This window comes from Octopus bimaculoides, chromosome 6 (genome assembly GCF_046866305.1).
Source record: "Octopus bimaculoides isolate indiv1 chromosome 6, ASM4686630v1, whole genome shotgun sequence".
NCBI classification, from domain to species: Eukaryota; Metazoa; Mollusca; class Cephalopoda; order Octopoda; family Octopodidae; genus Octopus; species Octopus bimaculoides.
Genome location: NC_142933.1, coordinates 10610014 through 10632788, shown reverse-complemented (window position 1 = coordinate 10632788; position 22775 = coordinate 10610014). Strand labels below are relative to the sequence as shown.

General features: G+C 40.4%; 1 protein-coding gene across 4 annotated transcripts in view; it reads left to right on the top strand.

The window, feature by feature from the left end:
• Positions 1-10256: 10256 nt before the first annotated feature.
• The window catches only part of LOC106872057 (uncharacterized), a 26021-nt gene continuing 13502 nt past the window's right edge, over positions 10257-22775 (top strand). Inside the window, exon 1 of one of the 4 annotated variants that reach the window (XM_089353423.1) lies at positions 10257-10372. In XM_089353423.1, the coding sequence (XP_089209549.1) occupies positions 10361-10372 (12 nt within the window). In that variant the 5' untranslated portion in view covers positions 10257-10360. Of the gene's footprint in view, positions 10373-10486; positions 10637-22775 lie in introns of those variants that run through there. The other 3 variants (XM_014918906.3, XM_089353422.1, XM_052969053.2) reach the window with 3 other exon arrangements.

The following is a 22775-nucleotide window of genomic DNA, read 5'->3' as shown; positions in this document are numbered from 1 at the left end:
TCATTTAAAAGAGGCAATTTTGTTCCAGGTATTACCTGAGCTCGGCGAGCCATTTGCTCAGTGGTATCTCGCATCAAGTAAATTTAAAGGAATCGGTGTTCAGCGTTGCTGACAGGAAGATGATAGGTTTGGCCCTGAATTTTGAACTTTGTCATATAGGAGTCTTCATGAATGGGTTTGTGACCGAAACTTGTCATCTGGAAGGTAGAGTTATAAGTGCGAATTTCCTGTATAAATTGCTGCAAAGGCTGAGGAGTGCTTTGCAGGCCAGACAAGCGATCCTTTCTGTTTGAGCAGCATATGCCATTGGATTCTCCAACCCACTTGAGGGCCTTGCAAGATGGACATATTGCCGACACATCCTCCGTAATAGTCTCTCGGTGAGTGACGTAATCCCCGTTAGGATCATAGTTGAGTGCCTTTGATGCCCATCGATTTCTCGATGGCTTCCAATAACCATGGGCAAGACCCTTCCGGTGAACATTACACTGAAGTCTCATCATCCGACAGTAATCATCATCTACCAATCTCCGGCAGAAGTGGAAGCAGCGTTGCGCGCCTGACTGATAGCACTCTCTTCTGAGGTATTTTCGGCCTTTGTGGCAGAAGTAGATGCGGCATTGTGTGCCCGACGGATAGTACTTTTGTGGGGTTTCTGCGGCCCTTTCGTCAGCAGCAGGCACTCGATAGGTTTCACACTGCTCTGGAGTAATTGCAGCTCTAGCAGCGGCAGATTTTTTCAACAGTCTACAGGACCTCTGGTCCTGAGTCTTCTTAACCTGCCAGCACTGATGCCTTGCCACTGCAGAAGACTATCGGCTAATGCGTACGCGCTTTTTAGATGGTATGCTTGTATTGTCTGGAAAAGGAAAATGGGTTTTAGTGTACCAAGTGATCAACGATTCTATTATAAGCTAACAAAAGCTCCTTTATTATCTATTCTCACATACCCTGCGCATAAAGTAACAGCGAATGTTGCATAAAGTTAAATTGGTATGGAGGTTTCTTAAAGATAAGAATAGCTTTCGCTAGTGGAAGCAAAACTCTTATTTAAAGGTTGATTCTTTGGGACGAATCATATGTGATTGTTTAAAAAGGCCTTGGACGATAATGCTAAAACGTATTTGAAACAATGGACAACAGTCGAAATATAATGAATGGGTAAATGAGCATCCTTAAAGTGAAATAACGCATTGGTCGGTAAACAAAGGTATTAACAAATAGAGGAGAGGAAATGGAATATCCCCTTTCAAGTAACTCAGAAAAGGTAAAGGTAAACTTACCAAAATTTAATGCAGCTTAAATATGAAGTTTAAGATTATCTGGTATTCGATATTCATCGCGTACAGTGTTCCTAGTCAATTTAATCACAGTCGCAGGTGGACAGTCGAAATAAATAGACAAAATCCTTTCACTTTTACAATATACTCTAAGCAAAACTCAAACTATACACGCCAATACACATATAGAAAATATGGAAAGTAATAATACAGAATTACATTGATAACCACTAAAGAATATTCTGTTATTCCAATATACAACCATATAGATTAAAAAAGTATGAATGACCCTACATTCCAAAAACTATGTACATACAACGAATTTGGATAAATCTTTTAAATTACCATAAATATTTATTTACATGAAAGAAAACTACCGCAGACATAACACGTGTTGTACCAAAAATAACAGCTACATTAGATTGTTTGGTTAAATATTTTAAATCAACATGAACATTTATTTACACACACACACACACATACACACGCACACACACACACACACACACACACACACACACACATATATATATATATATATATATATATATATATATATATATATATGAGAAAAGAGAAAATGAAATTCACGAGGCTATTTATCAAAATATGCTACAGTTTTTCTGTATCCTGACACCTTCTCCACCTGTACCTTACAGGTGAGATGATGTTTCTATTAATTATCTTGTATGACAATTGACGACTGCGTGTCATCTGGTGACTTTTTAAAAAATTATCTCACCTTTTATTCCCTTCACCCAACTCTATTAAGATATAAGTGTTGGTTGTCTACTACACTCTAGCAGTTCTCACAAGAAATTGAGAGAAGAAAGAGCGAGATATTTGTTTAGAAAGTCACCTGCGGTTACGCAATCGGTGCTTCTGTTACAAGATAAATGTTTGCACAGCATCTTACCTGTGAGGTACAGATGCAGAATAACTCAAAACAATTGCAGTGTATTTGAATAAAGAATCTTTCGTGAATAAAGAATCTGTCTGTGATCAATTCGAATAAGCTCCACGGGCACCGAGCAATTCTAGAAATGAACCCAGTGTTGATTTTGACATCAGGTAATCAATAACTATAGACGTGTATTAGACAGCATCCTACATGGTTTATACGCGAATATAATTATAAATATTAATCATAATAGTGTTACCAACTAGATAGAGTATGCTCCGAAGAAGAGATCGAACGAAACCAAAACATATCCGGTACTTTCACCTTTTACTCGTAAATACCAAATTGATTCCGAACTCTATTGTCAATAATGAGCAAAGTTTTTTTTATGAAATATTCTGCTGAAGCTTACTTTGTTGCAAGTTCCATTTAAATTTCAATCTCCGCTGGGGGGAGATTTATTCTGCTTTCTGGGTAATTGTAGTTTATCAAAATTAGTGGTATTTTATCTGTCTTTACGTTCTGAGTTCAAACTCTGCCGAGGTTGACTTTGCCTTTCATCCTTTCGGGACCGATAAATTAAGCACCAGTTGCTTACTGTAGTCGATCTAATTGACTATCCCCCTCCTCCAAAATTTCGGACCTTCTACCTAGATTAGAAAAGAATGAACACATGCATCTTGAAGACGACGAATGTGATGTAGAGAATACGATCTTTGCAGAACTCCCGAGATCTTACAATAATGAAATGAATGGCAAAGATATTGTCGGGCTTTTTCTTATAAAGGTTTAATGAATAAATAAACGGAGAGATTTGTTATTGTGTATCTGCTAACATCTACTAACAAAGGTAAGCTGGTCACGTTGCTACAGACAACGACATACTCACATGCGCGCACTCTCTCTCTCTCACTCTCTCTCGCTCACACACACACACACACTCGCACACACACTCACACACACTCAACACGTATACCACTTACAATATACGCGCACATACCAACACGAATGCTTATATACAGAAGAAAACAAGAGAGGCTCATGTGATTGAATGTGTCGGACCCAATACAAAAGACAGTACAACTACTGCCACAAGATCTTGTCGCCTCTCTTTGCCACTTATATTCAAAGGATAATGTTTTATGCTTTCTGACAAGTTACGTTGTCTGTCACCCGTCTTCTTATCCTTTATGGTTTACATGCCACATTTCCATTCACTAAAAAATAATTCCCTTCAATATCAGCTGCGATACGAACTTACTGTCCCCAACTTTAGCGTTATACTTTCAGAAATATCAAACAAACACAGTTGGAATTGAATGTGAATATGCATATATGAATATGTGTGTGTGTGCGTGTGTGTGTTTGCTTGTGTGTGTGTGTGCATGCATAGACTAGTGTGACAGCAACGTATGGGAATTTTGCAAGGGAAAGCAATCCTAGAATATGAAGCAAGAGTTATTCCCCATGTTAATATTTCATCTCTTCTTACTTTCGCTAAGAATGCTGGACTCCCGTGTTGATTTGGTCGATATAGTGGTTTTAGTTGTACTACAGAGATAATACTGCACGCGAATGCGCGCGCACACACACACATATACACACACACACAGACACACACACACACACACACACACACACACACACACACACACACACACACACACACACATGCGCACATGCACACAGGCCCAGGCTAACACACAGTTTCCTTTTACTAAATTTACCGGTTTGCTTTTACAAGTTGCTTTTTAGCCAAAGCATTGCACGGGCGGACGAGGACTATAGTAGAAACATCTATCTAAGATTCCGCACAATGAGACTGAACCCGAAACGGCGTTGTTGCAAAGGGAGTTTCTGAACCACACACCCATTCTTAGAGCAACAATGTGTTAAAGCATCTGGTTTCTGAATGTAGTTTCAAAATTCACTAGATGCCATCTGCACATTTTCGTGCCAGAAATCATTACGAATTCCCGATGGAATATATTTTCCGGTGGAAGCATAAAACCTTTAATAAATTTCTCAGACGCCTACTTTCCTCTTAAACGGTTTGTAATATTGTCCTCTTCCATTCGCAACATGTGTCTCTCTACAACAATCACTCATAGCTGCATTGAACGACTGTCTGGATGAATGCTTTTCTTTATCTCATATTCAATTACCGGACTCTATATCAAAGAAAAATTTGAAAATGTCTAATAAAGAATAATTAAATTCAATATGTTGGTCAGATCTCTCTCCATGACACATATATACTTGAAAAGCGATCAAAGAGGTAGTCATAGCAGCTAAATCGGCTCAAGATGGCACTGGTTGACAAGAGACCGTAGGTGGAACCCTGCAACGGTCCAGTATTAACTCAGTCCTCGCAGCCTCCACTCAACTAAAGGCGACAAGCTAAGGGGCAACACACTGGTGACCTGGAGATATCTGCAGAAGGATTCAGAAGTTCTTGCAAAACTTCTAATATTCTCTTGAAGCTTCGACGTGAGACAAATCGTCTCCGATATTTATTTCACTGAGGCTTTACTAAAAATGACATCGTACTAAGAGAGGGACACCAGAATTAACACTTTTCTCTGAGATAAAATTAATTTATCCAATATAACTAGCACTTATCTTCTCTTTAGTATTGACTCTATATTCCAACCTTGTTACTAATCATAGTACCCGAGCCTATGTAGACATTGCTTCACCCTTCATATTTCCGACATTAGATATCGCACTCTGGCTGCTAGTCCGTAAAACCCTAGAGCTCCTCTGGTTTTTCTGAACACATATTCATCTGCAACAATCAATGTATCTAAGCATTCTGGAGTTCACTAATGGCTTCTGTTTGTATACCAAGGTACCTGGAATATCACTCAAGTTTATCCTAGTAGCAAACTCAATGACGACCTCTTTACAACAAATTTCGATACAGCAATCCCTCTATTTGACTCAGATCACTGATACCTGCGTAAAACCACCAACTGGATAGAAGCATTTCTTCTCTGCTTAGTCAATTACGAAGCTCTATATAAAATAGCAAACACATAAAAATGCCTAATAAAGAACATACAATTCAATGCATGGCCCACATATCTTTTTATAACACCAATATTCTTAGAATTAAATTCCAGTCTTTACAATACGTTATCTCCCAACAAACAGAGGCACATATACCTTCTTCAGGATAGATTCCATATTCCAGTTTCTTTCCTAATTGTGGTATTCTGAACTATGCAATCCGATTTACTCTTTTTTTTTTTCTTTTATCGTTTAGCGCTTGATCTCATTCTGTCATGTGTATTTGGCAGGAATTTTTTTTTTACTGTCAGTCGCATTTTACATTTTCTAGATGTCTTTAGGTCATCATTGATTTTGCTACTATGATAAACTTCAGTGATATTCCAAGTACTGAGGCATACAAACAGAAGCCATTATTGGACTCCAGAATGCTTAGAAACATTTGAATGTTGCAAATGAGTATGTGTTCAGATGTAATCAGGAGAACTACGTTGCAATTAATAGTGAAATAACATTCATCAAATTTAAATGTAAACATGAAAATACAATAAATTTTCCGTAACTTTAATGGGAACAGATGCACAACACGTGTAAATCTAATATGTTATGTAACAGCTGGAAAAATAAACATGGAAATAGCTATATAGGATCAATAAATTATATCTCTAAAAATTTGTAACAGCAAAGTGTTGAGTATTTTCACAAACAATATTGCATTTCTGGTCAGTATTGCAATGAAGGCTCAATTTCATAACCTTAATAGATAGTATGTATTTTCTGCTTTGATATTCGAAAAGCTGAGAGTTTATATTATATTATCTGCTTTTCTTACAGCGGTTTGCAATGTAGTGTAGCTTTTATTATAACTGTTGATTTTAATTATAACTCGCGATGTTTCTAATTAATTAAGGTTACCCTGATAGCTTTCTGACATACATCGATACCATAATGATTATTGTGTAAATCCTGTCATTTAGATTGGTATTTCAGTTGACTTTCACGAAATCATTTCTTGGAATGCTCTGTTGTGTGTAGTTATTATTTCTCGTAGATGCCTATTTAGTAGTCCCTTGGCTTGTATCAACTTGATCCAAATTTTGTAATGATGACATATTTTCTCTATTTTTGAAAGATTAGAGTTCAGAGCTGATGTCTGCTCGCATCAAGCTGCAGGAATTGGTGTAGAGGATGGTGGAAGCAGAATGTAAGTTACAGTGGAAATGGAAGCAGAAATATTTGGAGATGAGGTTGAGGTGAAAACAGCATTGAAGAAGAAATATCGCAAGAGAAACGCTTTTCCTTTTTCTTTTTGAACACGTGTAGGGAAATTTTCAGTGAAGGCTGGAAGCAACAGATAGGACACGAGGTGAGGTAACGTTGAAGACAGTAGTATAGATGAAAGAGGAAAAATTTATGATGTAGACTGATACAATGTGTCATTCTATCTATCAAACAAAACCTGCTAAACAGTTAAGAAAGACATGACTGCATTACATACATACTAAAAAGTGAGAGCAACTACATCTTCAGAATTTGAAAACAAATACTGTACAAGTACTCTGACAATACACTTCATACGACTCGAAGGAGTTTGAGTGGCCTACCTCAACACAAACATGGAGGAGAAGCAGGCACCATACCTGTTCTCTCCTTGACCTGTGATAGGTGCATTAAATCCTAGCTAGAATGATATGCTGTTGCTAACAAGGTACAAACAATAGCTACAGGATACCTATTAACCAAGAGAAACAAAGATACCTCCAAACCGCCATGTTCAGATAGAAAATGTCAGCTCTGATATATCAGTGTAGCTGACCCACAACGTCTACAAGATAATACCTTCTCCAGAATGATACAGCCACTAAGACTATTTACAACGTTTGGTACGCCAGAAGCAGCATGTATTCACACCTTTATATGCAAGGAATACTGGTATAAACAAGTGGAGGCGCAATGGACCAGTGGTTAGGGCAGCGGACTCGCGGTCATAGGATCGCGGTTTCGATTGTGAGTGTTTATTGAGCGAAAACACCTAAAGCTCCACGAGTCTCCGGCAAGGGATAGTGGCGAACCCTGCTGTACACTTCCACCACAACTTTCTCTCAATCTTTCTTCATGTTTCTGTTGTACCTGTAATTCAAAGGCTCAGCCTTGTCACACTGTGTCATGCTGAATATCCCCGAGAACTACGTTAAGGCTACACGTGTCTGTGGAGTGCTCAGCCACTTGCACGTTAATTTCACGAGTAGGCTGTTCCGTTGATCGGATCAACTGGAGCCCTCGACGTCGTAAACAACGGAGTGCCAACAACTGGTATAAGCACTCCAATAAAAACAAGGAATATTCTTAAAAGACTCCAATGAATACAGCGAGTCAGAACTTCTAACGGCAAATTCACTGCAGTTTCCGCGAAGATGTTCTCGCTTATGGTAAAAGGGTATAAAATACTTCTGCCCAGTGCTTCCCCTAGCGGACACTTAGACGTCTTTCTAGCTTCTTAGCTTTCCTCAGTAAGGGATACTGACAAGAGATAACTCCGACCAGATTATAAAGCCGTACAAATAACATAGGCGACTAAATAGAAATTCTTGCTTATGATAAAAGAGTGTAAAACTCCTTATCTGCTCAGAAATCAATACAAAGATAATAACCTTATTTTTTCTTAATGATAATGTCATTTCTGCAGTTATTGTGACCAGTGACTCAGAATAACATCACAGTCTGAAGAAATTCTGCTCGGTTTTCCTTATCTAAGCTCTGGAGTCTCGGTTCCAGGCTAAATCTTGTGCATGGTACACATAGGTCTGTCTGCCCAACCTGACAGAATCAGATTTATTTTACTTTCTTTGAAGTTCATGCACACACAAGAGATACTATTCTTCTTCTTCTTCTTCTTCTTCTTCTTCTTCTTCTTCTTCTTCTTCTTCTTCTTCTCCACTTCCTTCCATTTCCTCCTCCTCCTTTTCCTCTTTCTCTTCTCATAATAATAATAATAATAATAATAATAATACTATTTTTATCTACTTATCCCTATTGTAGCCTTTAGACTGAATAAGAATATAAGAGATTTATTGACCTCTATATCTGACTCCAAGAAAACGAACGTTGGAGTATCTGCACGCTGTACCTTAAGGAACAGCCGCAAGAGAGGTAAGCCCTGTTCATTGTGCAACAACATAAGTGAAGGGAATTCCATCAGAAATCATGACAGAAATGTTATGATTTATACAGAAGGCGGAACATGTAAAGATTCCCATTTGGAGTACGCTGCAGAATGCACGAAACACAACTTAATTTATGTTGGTTGTTCGACAGAACAATTAAACAAAAGGTTTAATGGGCACAGATTCGATGCCAGGCACAATAACAGTAGTTCGACAGAACTTGCTGAACATTTCGTTTCAAGCGGCTGTAATTTTGAAGAAGACTTGAAAGTGCATATTCTCAGAAAATATTCTGAATCTGCTTCACTTTCACTTGGCAGAATGTATGAGGAGAAATATGTTTGCAGGTTATTAACATCACACTCTGAAGGAATGAATAAGATGACAGGAGAATATCATCAAATTGATACAAAACTGTTTGGTTAAATATTTATACAGAAGGTGGAACATGTAAAGATGTTCATACTTTACATTATTATGAACGTTGATTGGTTGAGTATGACTGATAATAGAGTCAATGATTTAGTTTCTAACAGAAAAACCTACTTCAATTATTTAAAGATTTGTTTAAATATTTTATTGGAACAAGTATTCTTTTTTAATTAATTCAATGACTAACAAATTGTTTTCTTTTCTTTAGGTCTACATTTTGCTCTGTTTTATTTTACCTAAAATATCTTTGTCAAAAAGGAGAAAAGTTGATAGCGAGTGTAGATTATTTCAAGAATTGTCTAAGATGTTTAGTTCGTCTTCTGTCCATGCGATAACCCCTGCACCATATCTAAGGAATGAAACCGCCTAAGTGTTCATAGCTTCAATCTTATTCCGTCTGTTTAATTTAGACTTAAGGATCAGTCTCAGTCTGCGCAAGTACTCCACCTTAAATTTTTCTGTCATTTCTTTTCCCATCAATTTATCCATTTCCAAAATTCTCAAGTCCTTATAGCCCGTCTCTTCTATCTGCTTCATAACCTCCCCCGACGGTATCGCTAGCCCGTCCATGCATTTAATTTTGCCTCTCTTTAAGATCGACACACCACACTTTCTCAGTCCGAACTCCATTCTGATATCAGCACTGAAAGTATACATCGTATGAACGAAGGAACTGACTTGGCATTCATCTTTACCACAAAGTTTGTGGTCATCCATGAATAACAGTTGGTTGACATTTTTGTTGGCAGCTCTTGAATACATTCCCAGACTTTGCTTTCTTCAGAATCAGTGTTAGTGGCACCATGAACAGTACAAAGATCAGTGGGGACGGCAATTCCCTTGCAAGATGCCGCTCCTGATTTCTATTGTCCTTAAACATCTTCCGTATGCTGTCAGTTCCGTCCTCCACTTCGCCATACTTTTTCCAAGCAGTCGCTCAATATTCGACGCAATACCAAAAAAGTTCATACAACTCATAATTCAAGAATGTGGGATCATACCGAATGGCTAACGACAGCCGACTAATGACATGGCTAAGTTAGTTTTCTTCTTCTTGTAGTCACCAAGTACAGTTTTGTCTACCAAACTTTGATAACGGAAGATCGGATAACTTTCAGTCACCGAGCTACATTTGTATCATTGTGCAACACTGACTGCATACCTTTTGATTTGATGAATCATGCTCATGCCGCCTGTTATTAGTTATGTGAAATGTAAAGTAGGAAAAAAATTGGAATAAAATTAAAGCTTTTGAAAGATGTGTCGTTAAAAAACTGACGCAGCTTGTATACACACACACACACACACACACACACACACACACACACACACACACACACACACACACACACACACACATATATATTTACATATATATATATATATATATATATATATATATATATATATATATATATATCTGCGATGTTATGCATTAAGTTGCGTGGATCGGTGGAAAACAATAACTTACGTATTTTGGTCATGTTTAACGACAGTGAAAGATAAAGTAAAATGTAACAGAAGGATGTATTTAACACACTGAGGATCAAATGTGATTAACGCATGATGTTATGATTATTCATGTAAGTACCTAATCATGTAATTCAGATGCAGTAGTAGAAACTGTTCTTTCCTCTCCTCTCCACACTATAAAAGAAATCTTTAGTCGACAGACAGTAGTTTTTGCAATGTCATTAATATCCCATTAAATTATGACATTATATAAACTGATTTATTATCACCAGCTGTTTATTAGTGTTGGCGGTGTTACATTTGGTATAAAAACACGTCTTTTTCGCGTTCGTCATTCTTTAAAGTTTTTTCACTCCTTTCTCTTTTTGATATACGTAAGTAAACCTTTAAAAATATTTTATTTCGATAAGAAATTTGTATGAAATATTTACATGATTGTTTTGAATTGTAGCTCAGAATTTGTTCATCAATGTATTCTTACAACACATAAAATGAGAAACGCGTCTAATATAAAGTTATATGACAGTATCTTGATTTGATTTAATTGGTATAGAACAGAAAATATAAGGTCTATATCTAAACTAATTGTATTTTCTCTGCTTCTGTATCTGAATGTGTGCGCTTTTGTATCTATCTATCTATCTATCTATCTATCTATCTATCTATCTATCTATCTGTCTGTCTGTCTATCTATATATCTATCTATCTATCTAAACGGGAAGGAAGAGCTGTTTTTATCGTACTTGTGGCTATGGCGAAAGAATGTATCTGGTGGACGCGTCTGATAGAATTAGAGACAAACACTTTCCTCTCTGGTCAATCTCTCATCAACTTTTCCAAGTATCACTTGAAAAGGAAGGTGAGAGTAGAGAGGCAAGTGTTGTCTAATGACTGCTTCCAAAAAAGATGGGTGAATGTAGCAAGGATGGCACGTATAAATGACGAAGCCACCTTGAGCATGATCCTATGAAACGGGGAAAAAACAATTGAAAGCAGAGTGTTACTAAACTTTTTGTAATTAAATCTATTAACATGTACATTATTGCCCGAGGTTACCATGGTCTTTTCGTAGGTTTTTCTTTCCACGGATAAATCTCCCCATTTCTTGGGAACTCGTTGTATTATTTTATTTTTTGTACATATCTCAAGCAATTTCGATTCCATTTGATCGTTGTCCTTACTTTTGTTTTTGTTTTTTTTTTTTTACTTTGTTTTCGCCCCCCTCGAAAAGAAAAACTCTATATTGTATTTGTCCCATCTGTGTTCAGCCCTGTGTGGCTAATAAAGAAAGTTGTCTATCTATCTATCTATCTATCTATCTATCTATCTATCTATCTATCTATCTCTCTATCTCTCTATCTATCTATCTATCTATCTATCTATCTCTCTCTCTCTCTCTATCTATCTATCTATCTATCTATCTATCTCTTCTCACGGACGTGCTGTCACATCGGCTGCGAAGGTAAACGTTTATTTGACCATTTACTGTCCACATTTTGTTGGAATTTTAAAATAATTTTGTTGCGAAGCACCTAAGCTTCAATTATGTGTATTTTCAAGGGCAGGAATTGGCCCCCAGGGGCAGTTTCGGCCCTAGCAAAATACAAACATTTCCTTCTTGACATTTGAAAAATGTCGAGAAACATAATTTTGGAACGCTTGTCTTGTTCTTTTGACAAGCATTTCCCGAGGCTTCAGATGCCAGAAGAGAAAAAGAACAGAGTAGCGCGTACTCACACAGTGACAGGAACGCAGTTGCTGTAAACGTCACAAAGACGGTAATTACAGCTACTAACAGCCCTCTCACCACCACCACCACCACCAACACCAACACCAACAACAAAAACAAAACTGTAACCAAGGTTACAAAACCATGCGTAAAAACAAATGTCTCTGACGTAAGCACCATTGCTGCTGACGCCATCATCACCACCACCAACAACAACGACAACAACAACAACAACAACAACAACGACAACAACAACAACAGCAACAACAAGGAAGTAAAGTTATCGGCCGTCAGCAATGACACCATCACCTGTTCAACAAACTCTGCTGCCACTACCACCACCTTTGAACCAGGCAGTACATACACCAACATAAACAAAAATATCCAGAAGAACATGTCCGCCAACACAACAAAAACAAATTTCGCAAATGCTCTAAAGGAAAAAAGAACAATAGTGACATTCACACAAAAACAAATAAAAGACACAAAATCCCTTCTTACGAAAGAAGGAGATGATGTCAGAATAAACATACCAAAAGATATTATAGAAATGAAAAATAAAAAGTGCATCATTTATAAACTGGTAAACACAAAAACCAGACGTGTAGAAAATGTTAGCACAGATAAAATTGAAGTTTGTCTTAGACAAATTTGGCCTTATCAGAATCATGTCACCTGGGGAAGAAAATTTGGAACGGTGCAAGTGAGATTTCTGGATGAAAATTTAGCTAAACAATTTTCGACACTCTCTCTCCGCACAGATGACTTGGTAATGATACCGAGTTATCTAGGACAGAGAGTGACCAAAGTTATGATAAAAAATGTGCCATCGGAGGTGGACACCCAATGGCTGATATCGGCCGTGTGCCTGGAAATGGAGGAGGCAAATATTTTGGAGATTACGGTCGGAGAGGAAAAGAACTGGGGAGGGAAAAATCTGGAAATCCTTCTCCACATCACGGAGGAGGCTTCACAGAAAATTCCTCCAAACATTAGATTGGGAGAGGACCACAAGCTGTATGTGGTAGTAGAGGGCAGGCGACCTCGCTGTTACCTATGCAACAGCGAAGCACATCTGAAAAAGGACTGCCCTCTGGCCACTAAACAAAAACAACAACAACAACAACAACAACAACAACAACAACAACAGAAGCAACTACCAAATACCCCCAACAGAAAAACCTTACTACCAACACCACCAGCAACACAAAAAACAACAACAGAAATATCAGCAATAACCACAACAGAAAAGACAACAGAAACTGCAAAAACAGAAGAAAAGAAAGAAAATTCCAAGACTGCCTCTCCCTCCCCCATATCACATACACCACACATAAATAACAAGCAGCCAACATCAATAAAAACAGCAACACAAACACTCACAGAAACACACACAGACGCACAAAATTTGCCGTTACCTCTTTCTGACTCCTCAGATCTCCCATCATCCGATGAAGAGAGTGGGGAGGAGTGGAAAATAGCTACGAAAGGAAAGAGGAAGCACAGTAAGAAGAAAACAAAACAAAATGCAAACACAAACAAAGCAGGGAGATTCACATCTCCCGAAAATACTACTAACACCAATAGTAATATAAAAAAAACAATGCTAACAGCAATAGACAGTACAAACACAGAGTTGATGAATTACATCAACTCTAAAACAAACATCACAAATAACGATATCAAAACCAACAACCACCCACGTACAACACCGCCAAAACACATTAAAATTATTCATGTAACACCAGCATTACACAACACAATAAAATCCCTCTACCCCAACTCGGTAGGAGGATTCTAGAAATATTTGTGCAAGAAATTGTACAATAGCCTCCTTGGTGAAAAATCCAAGGAGGAAACAAAACTTTCTAACGGTAAGTAACACTTTGTTCTTTTGTTTTGTGCTTTAAAGCACACGTATAAATAGAATCATGGTGAAGATTGGTTGTGTGAATGTGCGTGGCTTAGGGTCCCCTTAGAAACAAGGGTACCTCTTAAATGACATCAAGTCACACAATTTGGATATCATAGCCATTAGTGAGACCAGACTCCATGAACCGCGGGCCCTAAAGTCCATGTTTGGCGGACAGTTTAACATTTATTTTTCTCCCTGTCTGCCGAGGATAGGCGGTAGTGGCACGGCGGTTCTTTTTCGCAAGAGTCTGGATCTCCAAGTAAAGACGATATTTACGGACCCGGAGGGTAGACTGGTTGTTCTAGATGTGGACGGCAGCGATGGAGGCGCTTTTCGGTTGCTGGCAGTTTATGTGCCTCCTTTAACAGGTCGGTCAGACTTCTTTCGACGTCTAGAAGTATTCCTGGGAACGTCTCGTCCCTTACTTTTAGTGGGGGATTGGAATGCTACCTTGGACACGCATCTAGACTACGTGGGGAGTGACAAAACTAGAAGGGGATGCAAAGGCCTCATATACCTGCTCAGACGCTTCCAGTTGTCTGACAGGTACCGACTCGACCACCCAAATGTGCCAACGTGGACTTGGAGCAACCGCATTGGGTCGTCGAGATCGTATCTAGATAGGATAGTGTGTAGGACAAGAGATAGAGATAGTTTAGGATGTCCACAGTTCCACATAGTCAGCTACACGGATCACAAACTTGTGACGTGTACGCTAGACTTAGATAAGGCACATAGGCAGGGTCCCGGTTACTGGAAACTAAACGCGTCTTTCCCGTCGAGACAGGTTTTCAGAGACCGAATTAGCACGTTAGTAAAGAGGGCTTTGACGGGAGCCATCGTCAACAACAAATGGTGGTTTGCCCTCAAGAGAGCAGTAAAGGCGGAAGCAATAAGGTATAGCAGGGCACTAGCTGTAGAGAGGAACAGAGTAGAGGGGGAGCTAGTGATAAAGTTAGAAGAGGCATTGCGAAGTGACATCGCATCCGACGTTTTAGCGGCGAGGTTGGCCCTCGACCAACATTTCAATGCTAAACACGAAGGGTGTTTGCTGTCAGGGCAAGGATGCGTGCTCTGAGGAATAAAGGTGTTGGAGCCGCACGAGAGGTCCGGGTGGCGGAGGCGCAGCGGGGTAACAGAGCCACCATCCGGTCTCTGGTAGACGAACAGGGTTCGCAAATTGCTCGAGCCGAGCAAGATGTGCGAGGCGTTTCAGCGGCATTTTGCCCGACTGTTCGGGAGGAGTGGCGAGCGAGAAGGCAGGGTGGACTTTAGTGCCTACCTGCACAGCTTGCCACGACTCTCGGCAAGAGAGGCGGAGTGCTGCGAAGGGGTCATCACGGCGGAGGAGGTGAGGGACGCGATGGCGGGTTGCTCGACGGACAAATCTCCGGGTTTGGATGGTCTGCCCTACGAGCTTTACAACTGTATGCCAGACTTGTTTGGAGAAGTCTTGGCGGCCGTGTACTGCAACTGGCAGCAGAACGGGAGCATTCCCGGTTTTGTGAGCCGAGGAGCGGTAACGCTGCTGAAGAAAGATCCAAACAAGGGGGACGCCATAGATAACTTTAGGCCCATCACTCTGCTCAATGCAGACATGAAACTTTTGGCCAAGGTGTTAGCCAAGCGGTTGGCGCTTGTCATCGAGAAACTGGTCGGCACGGAGCAGACGTGCGCCGTGCCGGGCCGGAGGATCCATGACAACCTCCATCTGATGCGCTACATCATAGAGAGGGTAGTTAAGGAACTTGGCATGGGTGGGACCCTGATCAATTTGGATCAATCCAAAGCTTTCGATAGGGTAGACCATCGATACTTGGAGGCCGTCCTCGAAGCGGCCGGCTTCGGTCCCGTTTTCCGCGGCTGGATGGCTGCCTTGTACACAGGCATCCGTTCGGTTGTTCGCGTCAATGGACGTCTATCGGGACCCTTCGACATTGCACGTTCGGTTCGTCAGGGATGCCCCCTGTCGCCGCTCCTGTACGTATTGACTCTCGAGCCACTACTGCGGAAGCTGGCGACGCTGAGGGGCATCCCGCGAGAACTGGGGTGCGGGACGAGCGTGTCGGCATACGCGGACGACGTCACCGTCATAGCGTCTAGCCACGAGCACATCGAGCTTGTCGGCGAGACGCTGAAAGACTACGAAGCGGTGACGGGAGCGAAAATCAACTGGGATAAGTCGGTGGGTTTGCTGCACGGCACCTGGAGAAGCAAGCCCATACCGTCCGGCAGCGTCTCAGTAGTGGGACGCTGGACGGACGGTCCGGTCAAGTTGCTCGGAGTCTGGTTCGGTCCGGACCTGCAAACGGAGAAGAACTGGGACGAGATAACGAGTAGGGTGGCCACTCTCTGCCGGCAATGGTCCGAGAGGAAGCTGTCCCTAAAAGGTCGGGCGGAGGTGGCGAACGCGTACATCGCGTCCGTCATCGAATACCGCCTGACCGTCGTGCCTTGTCCCGATCGCGCCATCACCGAAATGGAGCGCATCCTCTTCCGCTTTTTGTGGAAAGGAAGCGTTCCGATGGTGAGGCGATCCGTTTGTTGCCAACACCCGCTGAAAGGAGGGCTGGGCATGCCGTGGTTGATGATGCGCAGACATGCGCTGAGACTGCGACATCTCCGGCTCTACGTAGACGACGGTGAGCAGGTGTGGTCGCCGTTTGTGCGATGCGCTTTCCCGCAGCTCGTCTCCATGACCGAGCTGCAGTCGTGGATCAAAAAGAGGCCGAGGAATGGCGAATGGCATCGTGAGTGTCGCGTTGCTCTGCAACAACTTTGCCGTCCCGGGTCGACCTTGAGCGGCTGCATCACAACGAAGTCATTCTATAGGGGATTAGTGGAGGGCAGGTACGACGACGATCTCGGGGCGAACCTGGGCGTCGACGAGGAATACCTGACCCGCCTGTTCAGGACGACTTTCGGGCCGGGACCTATGGACAACTTCCAGAGATCCCTGGCCTGGCAGTGTTACCGAGAGGCGCTACCCGTTCGGGATAAGCTCTATCGACACGGCTCGTGAAATGCGGGGCCGACCTGCCCGAGATGCGGTCAGAGCGATGAAACCGTTCTGCACGCACTCGTGCAGTGTCCAACCATTTCGGAGCTGTGGGCTTATGTCGAATGACTGCTGTCGCGTGTGGGACGAGTCGGTTTATCAACCGAGTCTATCGTCAATATCGTCACGCCTCCTTCCTTTAAACGAGAAGGAAGAGCTGTATTTATCGTACTTGTGGCTATGGCCAAAGAATGCATCTGGTGGACGCGTCTGAAAGGATTAGAGACAAATACTTTCCTCTCTGGTCAATCTCTCATCAACTTTTTCAAGTATCACTTGAAAAGGAAGGTGAGAGTAGAGAGGCAAGTGTTGTCTAGCAAATGTTTCGAAAAAAGATGGATACATGTAGCAAGGATGGCACGTATAAATGACGAAGCCACCTTGACCATGATTCTATAAAACGTTTTAAAATTTTGTAAACAGAGAGTTACTTACGTTTCTTGCTTAAATAAAAGAAATTTTATTTAACAAACTGTGACACTAAAGACCGAGGTTACCGTGGTCTTTTCGTAGGTTTTTCTTTCCACGGATAACCTCCCCATTTATTGGGAATTTTTTGTATTATTTCGTATTTTTTGTAAATACCCCAAACGTTTTGCGATGTTTTTTTTTTCATCGTTGTCCCCACTTTTGTCTTTTTTTTCTGCTTTATTTTCGACCCCCTCGAAAAGAAAAAACTCTACATTTGTATTTTGTCCACTCTGTGTTGAGCCCTGTGTGGCTAATAAAGAAACCTATCTATCTATCTATCTATCTATCTATCTACCATCTTGGATACTGCATTTACTCGAAAAATAGAGGTGTTAATACCATGCGTATTAATAACTAATCCTGATATTAAAATATACGCCTGCCGTACTGATTGTGGAGATAATTCAGTATGTGAACGTAAGCAAATGATAATATAACTACTGAGTTATCGACCTTGTCTTCTATCCCTTTAGGCGTCGATTAAGATAAGTACTAGTTGAGCGCTGGGATCGATATGAACGACTTACCCACTCCACGAAAATTACTGGCCTTGAATCAGAATTTGAAACCAATATGGATACTGCGTGGGATACGGTTAATAATATTGGTGAGCGTAATAATAGTAGTAGTATAAATATTAATAATGAAGCTTATGATAGGAAAATAATCTTAATATAAAATTAAATCCAATTTCAGCACTATTAATAAAAATGAATAAATATGACACTAAAAGTAAGAATTAATGTAACAAATCTTTGTAGCCTAACAATAACATGAAGCATTTTAAACGTACTAAAGATACTAAGTCAGATAAGATTCAATATGAATGGAATCACATGCAAAACTAATGATAAAATAATACTGCTTTTAGCACAATAAATACAGGGTGTGGTAAAGAAAATACTCCCATTGAATACAATTGCAATACAAATAACAGTAACTTCACAAAAATCAGGATCGATTTTAACAATACTAACCAAACTACAAAAGAAGATATTAGTAAAAACGGGGAAGACAATAACAAGGATAGTTCTATAAATTAGTATTAGTCGCAGTTTTTTCGTATCATAGTTGGGACCAAGACTGAAAATAGGAATGTGATTTGACTACTCGACGTACCAAAGTTAGTATTGGTCACTTTACTTCTAACATTACTCCGTCCGTCACGAGCGATAATAAAGGTTATAGACGATTATGCAAGAGAATTACAGTCGATTGAATCCTCCATCGGACTAAATGATACAATTAATATATCCAAGGAATTATATATATATATATATATATATATATATATATATACATACACACAAAGGGGGGAGAGAGAGAAAGAATCAACAAGCGATATCCAGAGATATCAATATAAAAGGTCACTATAAAAAACACATATTAGACCTCAAACGATTTCAACATACACTCCGAAGTCTTTATCGAGGACGAAGCCCACGAGGTTAAGATTAGCTATAAGAGGAAACTAGGTGAGCTGATATGGAGTTAGTGATGCAAATAAACACGATTAGACTTTATATGTAAAATATTCGTACATACGCATACACATATAAATATATATAGAGAGAGAAACTCATTAACTGAAAACATTCAGAGGATGAACGCTAGCGTATAAGCATATAAATATCTATATATTTACAGAAAAAATTTAGATGGAACTAGAAAAAATACAGAAAACTAAGGGGAGGGGTCAGGGCATTTCTGGTCCTACAGTCGACAATCTTTCGACCCTAATGACAGAAGCCGAGTTTTCCATAATGTATATATGTCTCAACTACTGGTTGTATAACTTTGATACTTTGGACACTCAATCTGACAACATTACGTAATTTCGAGTCCAAAGAAATAGCTAACTGCTGGACCTGAAATACCATGCCTTCTCCACTGAGTTTTCTCTATTTTTTGTACCCCATGTAAATTTTTTTCTGTAAATATATAAGTATCTATATGCCTATATACGAAAGTTCATCTTCTGAATAGTTTCAGTTTTTATTTCCCTCTATATATCCCCCTATATATATTTACAGGTATGCATGTATCTATATTTTATATGAAAAGCCCAAACGTGTAGGAAAACTAGTAACTATCGGGTATCCCACCTGCGCCTGTTGGAAGGTTTTTGTTTTCTCTGTAATGTCATACATGGATGCCGGGTAATAACCCCCAGTTCCTACCGGGATTGGGTAAAATTCGTTCTCAAATGGAGACTCTACACTCTCTACCATCTCAATCAGCAGGAGTGTTTCTTTCTGTGTCTGCTGCTGCACACTGTCAGAGGTCCTACCTCGTTCACAGACCTGCGAAGGTATAATGGAGAGGACTGTACGACCTACAAAGCAGCCTCTGCCAAACATGGGCTACTGGAGGATGATGCCCACTGGTATCAGACACTGGAAAAGGCAGAAGTTAGCAGAGCGCCAAGTCGACTGCACCAGTTATTTTTCATCATACCGATGACATGTGGCTTGGGTGAGTCTCTCAAGCTTTGGGAGACCCTCAACGAAAGCGTGGATGAAGACATCCTGCACAAGATTCAAAGACAGAGCTCAGCTGAAAATATCGACATCAATGATGCAATTTACAATGAAGCACTACTTGACCTGGACACCCGAGTCCAAGCTATGGGAGCCAAAGAACCGCCACTTTTGGCCTTCCCTAACCAGAATAGGCAACTAACACTCTAGCGATTGGGCACATGTGGGAGATCAACTATGATATCGAACAAATGGCAACGTATGTTACTGATAACGAGCACCGGCTGATAGAGGACCAAAGGAATGCATATAATTCCACCATTTAGGGCACTGAAGATGAAAGGGGAGGTGTATTTTTCTTGGGGGACGCGGGTGGAACTGGCAAGACATTTGTCATCAACGTTCTATAGAAAAATTCAAGTGGAATAGCGGCCATCCTACTACAGTTTGGCCGCATAGCCCATTCGTACTTCAGACTCCTTTTGGACCTGTCCAAGAAAGAGAAGGCAACCTGCAACATCAGTTGTGAAACAATTAAATGTAAACTCTTGAGTGAGGGCAAGTTGATTATCTGAGATGAGGCGACGCTCTTGACAAGACACTGCAGAGTCTGAAGCACAACACACAAGTGCCAGAGTCCAGTTTGCAGGAGACTTTAGACAGACCCTTCCAGTGATCCCGCAGAGAACAAGAGCTGACGAGATAAATATCAATATACGATCGTTCTACTCATGGAGGGGTGTGAAGAAGTTAAGGCTCAAAACAAACATGAGAGTGCAGCTCAGTGGTGATCAAGAAGCTGGCACGTTCTCTCGGAAGCAATTGGACGCTGCTAATGGCACTCTGGTTGGTGGACAGGTTGGCCAGGTTAGTTTGCCTTTTGGTCACATTGTATCGGACATACAGTAACTAATATCTGGAGTGTTTCCAAACCTTGGGATCCAATTTAATGACCAAACCTGGCTGAGAACACGTGCCACCTGAGCACCAAACAAGGAGGCAGTGGGTGGCTTGAGCATCAACTTCCTAGATTAGCTGCCATGTGAGCGTTGCAGCTACAAGTCAATTGACTTTGTGTTCAACTCCGATGAAGCTGTGAACTATCCCACCGAACTTTTGAATAGCCTGGTACCAGCAAACCTTCCACCTCAGAACTTGCACCTCACGATTGGTGCATCAGTCATGCTTTTAAGAAATCTGGATTCACCTGCAATGGCACACGACATCAAATAAACAAAGTAATGCCAAAACTTAGAGGCGATCATTCTCACTAGCAAAGCAAATGGTGAGGTTGTCTTCATATCACGATTTTTGCTGATTTCTTATGACATGCTATTTGAGTTCAAGCTACTGCAATTTCCTGTACAACTGAGTTTTGCAATGACCATAAAAAAGGCCAAGGGACAGTACGTAGACTTAGTAGGCCTAAGCCTTGCTCACCCTGTTTTTTCCCCATGGCCAGCTGTATGTAGCATACTCAAGAGTCGGCAATTCAGATCATTTATTTATTTATGCTCCAGAAGGCAACACCAAAAGGTTCTGAAAAATTGATAATAATCAACTGTCAATCAGTAGTGATTGTCATCCAACGGCTTGACAATCGATTGCGGATTTTTTATGTCTTTGTAACTTGGCAGTTCGAGTAAAGAGAATGATAGCATAAGTACAATACTTTAACTCAACAATCACTGCAGACGATTTTATATATATATATATATATATATATATATATATATATATATATATATATACATATGTATGCATGTATGTGTGCATGTATGTATGTATGTATGTATGTATGTATATGCTTTAGGACTAACATATATTTTGCATTTGCGGCTCCGTTGGTGGCTGATGAGTCCTGCTCGTGACAAGCATACACGACTGCAAACATTGCAAACCAAGCTTTCTCCATTCACTACACCAGCAGTGCGCTTTCGAGCAGCACGCCCAAATTCTTCATGCACAATACGCGCCCTCTCAAAGGTGTCGAGCCTCTCCTTAATCGGCTTCTTCAATCTGTGGTGAAGAAAACATTGCTCTCCCAGCCAGTCTCCTGCATATCACAGGCTTTTAACGGGGCCATGACACAGTCCTTATATCGCAGCCTTGGTGGTTATTAAGCGGAAAAAGAATATTTTTTATATGTATTGCTTTACACTTAATGCCAGCCTTCAATTTTCCTTCAAACTCTATTTATTTCACCTCTCTTTCTATTCATATACTTGTCTTTCTGTTTACCACTTAATAGCCACCTCCGCTACCATTCTGTTACTGAACGTTGATATGTTCCCGTCTTTTTTCTGGGTGTTTAGACCTTAACCCACTTGGATTTGTGCAGGATTGCACCTAAGGACTTATGGATCTAATTCTCCAAGATCGGAAAGTTGAACTGTGAACTTTTATAATTCTATTTTCTTCTCTTTCTTCCTCTCCTTAGTATTTTATTCTTGTCCCGTATGCCGTCATTTCATTAATGTATGCCCTTTTCGTTTCCCCTATTTGTCTCCGATGACGGAACATCTCATACTCTGTGATTTCCCAGAAACAGCTCGAAGAGTTTCAGTTTCTCTTCCAATAATAATATGATTGACTTGAGATGTTTGCCTCGCCTTAACAATTGCTGTCCTCTTTAACAATTATGTATACAGGAGTTGGACAAAATAATGGAAACACCTTAAAATTTCAAACAAATTTATTCTAATATGGGGCAGGACCGCCTTTGGCAGTAATTACAGCTTGCGTTCTACGAGATATAGACTCATACATAGTTTGAATTGTTTCCAAAGGGATTTTTGTCCATTCTTCAGCTAAAGCAGTCTCCATATCTTGTAGTGATTATAGTGCAGGATAACGACTC